Source organism: Strongylocentrotus purpuratus, unplaced genomic scaffold (genome assembly GCF_000002235.5).
Source record: "Strongylocentrotus purpuratus isolate Spur 01 unplaced genomic scaffold, Spur_5.0 spur5_scaffold_5, whole genome shotgun sequence".
In the NCBI taxonomy this organism is placed as follows: domain Eukaryota; kingdom Metazoa; phylum Echinodermata; class Echinoidea; order Camarodonta; family Strongylocentrotidae; genus Strongylocentrotus; species Strongylocentrotus purpuratus.
In genome coordinates this window covers 34,161,524-34,169,528 of record NW_022145611.1, presented here as the reverse complement: position 1 = coordinate 34,169,528, position 8,005 = coordinate 34,161,524, and the positions used below count along the sequence as shown (strand labels likewise).

General features: G+C 35.3%; 1 protein-coding gene across 2 annotated transcripts in view; it reads right to left on the bottom strand.

Annotated features, from left to right (window-relative positions):
• Positions 1 to 335: 335 nt before the first annotated feature.
• Positions 336 to 8,005, bottom strand: part of LOC100891454 — a 28,219-nt gene continuing 20,549 nt past the window's right edge. For both annotated transcript variants that reach the window (XM_030999766.1, XM_003723534.3), the window contains one exon: positions 336 to 4,552. In XM_030999766.1, coding sequence (XP_030855626.1) covers positions 4,430 to 4,552 — 123 coding nt within the window. In that variant the 3' untranslated portion in view covers positions 336 to 4,429. The remainder of the gene's footprint in view (positions 4,553 to 8,005) is intronic.

The following is an 8,005-nucleotide window of genomic DNA, read 5'->3' as shown; positions in this document are numbered from 1 at the left end:
TAAGAGCAATAATAATGGCACCCAATGGTTCATATGTTATTGACTTAACAATTACACACTCATATTCATTAACTCATATAAATAACCCATCATTGATTAGTGTTTGTTTTTTAGTAATCAATGTAGGCCTAATGCACATGCTCTTTTTTACTCACATCTCATCATTCACGAATTCATAGACACCCGTACAAAATTTCTATGACACACCTAGACAAAAAGCCCACATCATAACTACCGGTACACACACATAAACAAAATACAACACACAGAGCAAAGACAGCATGAAAACAATATCATAATCGGACACAATTGAAAAACATAATAAACATGATCAATTTCTTTAAATACTTTTGTCTTTATTAGTGACATCTGTCACAGTTCAAAGCATATCTGGAAAAATAGGTAGATATAATGATGGATCACTGTACCCAAAATACCAGTGACCATCACTAAAATGACTACAAATTACATCACAGTACCATATAAAACTTTTTTTTTATACCTGAAATACATATGAAGCAAGTATCAATCAAGTCATCTTCGCCAATAAAACCATGACCGTTTTCAACATTACATTTTCTCCTTTCTCTCTCACTCACTCATTTCCCTCAAATCTCTTACGCGCATGCTCTCTTTCTCTTCGTCACAAAACCAGGCACTATAAATTGTTTTGTTCACTAATCCTCTGTCAACAATATCAATCATGAAATATTTTCATCTTGTAAAAAGAAAGGAACAATTCTGAAGAAGGAAAAAATTACATCAAGATCTTTCAATAAAAAAAAATGTTTTAGAAAGCCACCTCCTTTTGCCGTACGTACGCTGAGAGTAGATTCACCCACATTGTATTCATGCATAGCAAACAGCATGAAGGAAATACAAATAAAATATATGCTTTCATTTTGTCAATGATATATCATAAACGAGCAAAAAATATGGCTAATACCATTTCATACCAGCTCAATATATGTCTTCTTTAAATCAACATCATAATATATAATAATCACGTTATCTCTTGCAACTTTGAGTATGCAAATCGATATCAAGTCATACTGCTAAGTTCTGCCATTCAATTACAACAATCTGATTTATTGGAGAAGAGCTCACTAAGAATTGTCTTTGGCAGAAGATTTATAATCTCTAGGAGTAAATGGCAAATCAAATATTGCCTGCACAGTGTTTTCATCAACAGACCTCTTAAGCTCTTAAGCTATAAGTACCTAACTTTGCTCCAGGTATTTATTTATAAATAAAATAAAAAATGAATTATTCGAACTTTTGTACAAGCACGGCAAACTCTGAATCCAATTAGTTTCTTTGATGCTAAAATGGAGTTTAGATATAGAATATGCAGAGTGATTCTGTTAATAAGAAACATATTTGTACAACATGTTAAAAACAAACACTTTGTAATGAATCAATATATATGAATTTGTTTGAAATATCTTTATAATATATATAAATGCATTGAATCATCAAAGTATATACTCTTCTCACATTATACGTTCGTAACAGATATCGCAATAAATCCTGAATTAAAAAAACAATGAATTCAAGATAAGTGAAATTTACTTTATGAAAAAAAAATGCAAATATGCAAATACATGAATTGTAGATGTATGCAAAGTAATACTTAACCCACATCATAATTCTTTACTATGTGGAACTATGAAGTCATTAAAATGTACAATCCTTGAACAGATATTATCCCTAACAGCTGCACAACATGTTAACATGTTCATTTGAAATAAGAACAATAGACACATACAGAAGGAATACTGCAATACATACTAAACACATCATAGGTTGATAGAGCAATACATGTGTATCACTAATCTTTCGTGAGATACATGGATTAATAATTGGCCAGTCTTCATTCAAACATAAACATAATCAAATGACCGATAGTGATATTTAAAAAAAATTAAAGTTGATAAAATATCATATTTGTGATGCACTGCGAATGCATAAATAAACAAATGAATGTTTCAAATGTTGTCTCTTTGACTAAATTATAGAAAAAGAAAACATACGAGAAGGAATAGAAAAAAATGCTACCGAATTTCAACAAATCAAAGTTGGTCCTTGAGCTTGCACTATCATAAAACTTGCATCTGCATATAAAGAGTTTTATCAGCCTCATTGCAATTCATATCATGAGTCATGTACATCTTTGCAATCAATTGTCAAAAATAATGGAAATGAAAAGTAACTCTGGAGAGGATTAAAAAAATAAGAGTGAGCAAATGTTGCAAATACCCTTCCATTTTCACACTGCTTCCCTCCAACAAATCAAAATGACTCCTATGGCACTGATAATGAAAACCTAACATAACATTTTCAGGAGTGGATTATATTATTTCGACACTGACACAATTCTATAATCAATTTGTGTTAGGCTGTACAATGTCAAATATCTCTCATGATGATGCAAAATAAAATATGAAAAGAAGTGAAACCCTTTTAAAATATAACCCAAACTGGAAAAAAGAGGTTTGTCAAATTCAGTTATCTCAAATTTCCTTCTCATCCAATATTTATGAATTTGAAACCAAAAATTTATTAGTCAAAAAGCCATCATAGCCTTAGAAAAAGTACAATTCAGATTACTTTGTACAGCAAATGGAACTGAATAACATCGTTTTTGTTAATAGTAAATGCACCTTCCCCTGCCAATCCAGGTCTGATTTAAACCGCAGCTTTAAGATGATTTGAAATCAACATAACATACATTCAAAGTTGTTATAATTTATCAATAATATTTTCACGAAAATGCATATTATTATTCTGATGTACATGTACATGTAGCGTTGCCTGGACACAAGCACAAAGCTTATGGGTCCAGAACCAAATTGTGGGGGTCTGTGTGTTTGTGCACTTCATCCCTGGTTGTGTCAAGCTCTGTTTTTACCACAATGGCAAATAAGAAGTTTATCATACACGTACTGATACTTGTGTACTTATTACAAACTTGGTATGATTATTCATATTCATCTATAGACCAAGGATTAATATAAAGATTTGTTTTGCAAATACAACCCCAAATACCAAAATTTGTACTCTTTTCCGAAAGTGGAGATCGATGTGCTTTTAAGGGTTTAAACAGTCCTTACAACTGAAGTATCATGAATCATACATGCTTGAACATCTTCCATCTTATCTAAACATAGTTATATCAGTTCCATTTGCTGTGTTGCGGTTATTGTTCGTGTGTATCAATACAATGGAAGAACTGCTAACTCTGTTACCATAAATCATCTGCTAAGAGCCAGTAGGGTGTTAACATATATTTCACTTTACAGAAAGAATTAACACCCTACTGGACTCAAGAAGATGAAATCAAATTTAGTACCTGAGAGTCTCTGTGAAAGTTTGTTACCGACACAAAGAGAAAATCTAACAAAGTCAAATAAGTGTAAACACTAGCATTTAAAAAAAAAAGTTCATCTAATATCGCTTTTCCATGCTGCGTGCACCACCCATTAAGAATACATGAATTTGTTAGACAGATAAAAAGAGGTAGTTCAAGATTTGACATCGAGTATGTCTACTACATTCCTTCTCTGCTAAGAAAAAGAGATGCACCTGTACCTAGAAAAGCGTGTTTGGCTGAGAGATCCAAGGCATCTAAGCATGTTATGGTTTGATGAGTACTCAAGAAAGGAGCCTTCGATGTACAGCTTAATCCGGTGATGTCAGCTGCAATCACTGAGCTCTCAACATAGCCTTCCTTCTCTGGCTTCAGAAGCAATCAGTCCCAAGGATTATCTACAGGGTTGATCTCCAAAGAGACAACATCCTTCATGACAAGGCCTCTGGCATAAGATCCTTTCATCTCCCGATGATGACGTCCTTTGCAAATCATCCCGGTAGAAAATCCCTCCGGTCAAGCCATCCTTGTCAGCTACTGGCATTAGATACCCATCCAGTGTCCTTTCTGTAAGCTGCCATTGAAAGCTTTCCTTCTGTGGTGTTTTCTCAAGCTTGCTACAGCATCTCCAGGTAGATACGCATAAGTGATCAAACAGCGCCCTCTAAGTGTGGTTTAGTAGAATGTTGTCATCATGTCAGGTTCTGCCGATGTTGTGTGAGTGCACTTGTTAGTGAAAGCTACAAGGTTAGTTTGCCCATCCATCATAACATGGCCCAACAATCTCATTGCCGCTCTGCGTTCGTACAAGTCAATAGGTTGGGTGCTTTCTAGTTCGATTCAAGTGCTAGCGTTGGTGAGGCCGACACCCAATCGGGAGTACCAAGAAAGAAGAATAACTACCTCGTTCCACTAGGTATAGTTCCAAATCTAATGGTCTTGCCTCAAAAACTATCCAACTGTTAGCACTGCTTGTACTTCATCTGTTGGTGTTAGGATTAACACCAAAAGGTAACACCACAACGCCAATCTCTAGGAGAGTTCTAGGAGTGTTAGATCTCAGTAAGCAGCTAGTGATGGATCCTCTACGGGTGTCATTGGATTGATACAGATTGAGCGGAAAGAGCAGATGTTTGGGTCGCTCAGCAGCCTAGGTGGTACTCTGTTGTTTAGTGCAATGGTCTGAAGAGAGATGAAAAGAGAAGTAAAGGAAATAAAGAAAATTAGAATTCAAGGCAAAATGAAATCATAAAATCATACATGAAAGATTGTGATGACAATTCCAAATGCATTATAATTTCAACTTTTATCACAATACTTCAGTTTAATGTTAAAATATAGTTCAAATATTAACATTATCACAATATATATTGTAATGTATCACTTGTGAATAAGCTCTAAATATATGCAATAAGAATTTGAGATGAATTGAATATGGCAATTGTAGAACATGTACCGTAATATGAATAGAAGTAGCTCTGGGGCGGGGGGGGGGGGGGGGGGGGGGGATAGGGGAATTGATGAGTGTCTGGAAGGGGGTGTCCTACCATATCGTCCTTGTTTTCACGAAGTGACAGTAGTAAGGAAAATCGTCATGCAAAGTAAATGCAATTTTTTTTCACTACCATCACTTCGTGAAAACAGCGACGATATGATATCAAAACCATATTTTCCCTTTACATTCCCAGCTAGCAATACCTCATCCTAGACCTCCATTCTGATCACCCAACACCCGGTGCCAGCCTTTTAGTCAAGGTTTTACCTTCATATGATAGGTTCAAGGTGGGCCAGGTGTTGTTCAAGTATATCATGCACATATTAATTTTCCTTAACAAGCAGGATAGCATTAAATGTGCGTGTCAAATGAATGTTTTTGCTAGGTAATTACAATGTGTATCAAGATACATATGATAAATCACCATAGAGCTAAGGCTGATACAGTTTTTTAAAAGACAGTCAGCACACTTTTCATCGCAGTATATTTTCCGTATTCGGAGGTCAACCCTACACATACATTTGGCTGAACATAGAAAACAAGGTGGGAGCAAGGGTGACAATATGTAATCAGAGTGAATTAAGGCCCTATGTTAGACGAGCCTTTGCAAGGCCACATGAACTAATGTGGTTGTAGTTTATATGGATTCAAACACATAAGCTTCATGATTGTACAAGGACATGCATAGATCATGACACTTGCTATTTTTGGTAAACACGTCCATAGGCTCATTCACACACAACTAAAAGCTGGATTTAAGCCGCATTTAAAACCCATTTTGCCCTTTTCAGACTTGGGATATAAAACAGATTTGGCTATCTTAAATCCATTGACCTATATTATACACACAGAGAGTGCATAGAAAATAACTAATCACGGTTATTAACATAAAACTCACTATAGTGCATTTTAAGTGCAATCCAAAGCTCACTAACCAATGGAATTTACAGGGGAAAAGGGCGAGATTCTGAAAGTATTTTCTAATTTTATGAATTGCTGTGTGTGTCAAGGGCCCTACAGAAATGTGACAGATTCAGAAAAAAAGAGAGATTTAAAAGATAGAGAGATAAAGGAAAAGTAAGGAAGGGAGAGGGAGAGGGGGAGAGAGATTAAGAAAGAACCTGATCACTTCTAAATCTTTGAATTCAAGAATCTCGATCTAAAGAAACAGGATGCTGAATATTAATTACATCCTTCCCTTCAGGTCTTGTGGAAATGTGTGTTAAGTAGATGTGTAATTCAAGCATACAGTCACAATTCAACTCTGGCTTAGTCTTGTACTTTGTATGTGTGAAATCAAGGAAATAGAATCCAATATGGCAGAGGATTGCAATGTCTCTGAATTACCGATAAATGGGGGCTAAATGTATCACCATTCTATACAAATTTAAATGGTATACTACACATGTGTATATATGCACATACAGTATGTGCTGAGTGTTTCTAGGCCTCAATTTTTCCAATTTGTTCCTATGCACATTTAGCAATACCATTGGAAATCTTTAACTAGTCCTTATCCATGGAATAATTCGAATTAATTTCAAAATAACAGGGAAAACAGATATTTTTTGTACAAAAAAATATCATTTTCTTGAATGATTTAGTTCATCACCAATTAACGGACCAAACTGAGTCAGAGCCCTAGATTGGCCTAGAAAATAACCAGAAAATAAGTGGTCTGATGAAGCTATTACATAATACCTCCTTCCATCTCTCATACCTTCACCTTTTAAAGAAAAACAGAAAAACAACTACATGTACAACTGAGCCAAAAGGTGTTTACATTTTCAGCTTACAAGCTAGAGCAAGCAAACTGGAGAGACAAGCAATGAAATATATTGTACTGCCTTTGCCGTGGAGATGGAACAATTGTAGGCAACAATAGGTCTTGGTGGCATAGATGTAATCGTTGTTTCTTTGTATGCTCCACCAGAGCAAACAAGTCCATTTCATTCCCTTCAAAGAATACCATCTCAAGTATGGTCCTGATAAATAATATGCTTTTCAAGGGCTATTAGTTAGACTCTATGCAAAGAGAGATTCACTTCAAGTGCTGTTTGTCTCCCTTCTCTTCAAGCTTTCTCCACTGCTTTCTGTTTTCATTTAGGCTAACTAAAGGTTCTATTAAAATGAAAAGAAAAGTTCTTTCTACCTAATGTACCTTGGCAGTTTTTCAGGGATATATACCGTAACTACACACCATGCCCCCCCCCCCCCCCCAAAGGTCTTACAACAAGAAGGGTGTTATGCATATATGTGGATTTAATCCCTTCTGCTCCTCACATATTGACCTACTCCTTTGCTTAGTGATTAGAACAGGGTTAGCTAATACAGTCTTGCCAAATGACAGATAGAGAGTAATGAGTGAAGAACCAAAGATATCCTACATGGTGTTTTATATGTACATGTACTTGCATGTACACTGCATGTTCTTTGCACTACATCCTAAACCATTTTATTAAAATTCAAAAGAATCTTAACTAAACTGTGAATCATTTCTGACCAACCAATCAGTCCTACATTTCCTGCTGCTGATGTTTTTGTTGTTGTTGTTGTTTTTGTTTACTTGATCTTGCATCTGACGTGTGTAACCGTGTAAAAAGGTCAAGCTGTTATCCTGTAGGAAATGCTTGGAAACCATCTAGTACTACAGGCTCATTTTGAACCAGATATTTATTTTTTTTAATTGAGGATAAACGCAAATTATCCTGCAAAGCACAAACATATTGGCCTATACATGTATGTACATATTGTCCTTGTTTTCACGAAGTGACGGTAGTGAGGAAAATCGTCACGCAAAGTGAATGCAATTTTTTTTCACTACCGTCACTTCGTGAAAACAGCGACGATATGTACGTTTATGTATTGGACAAAATGTATTATATCAAATAATCAATAGTTGGACTTAATATTTACAATGAACTAATGAACAAAAAGAAGACAACTGCATTAGAGGTCTTTGTTGTGTGGCCTGCTAAATATCTAGATATATATGTATAAGGAAGCTTACAAGTAGTTAGTTTTAGTTACAGAAAAGTTTTGTACAAAAAGAATCCCCCCCCCCCCCCCTCCAAACTAGATCTTCTCTTAAAATGCTGCAAAACTTTGAAGGATTCACAAACAGCAGTAACAAAACTTTG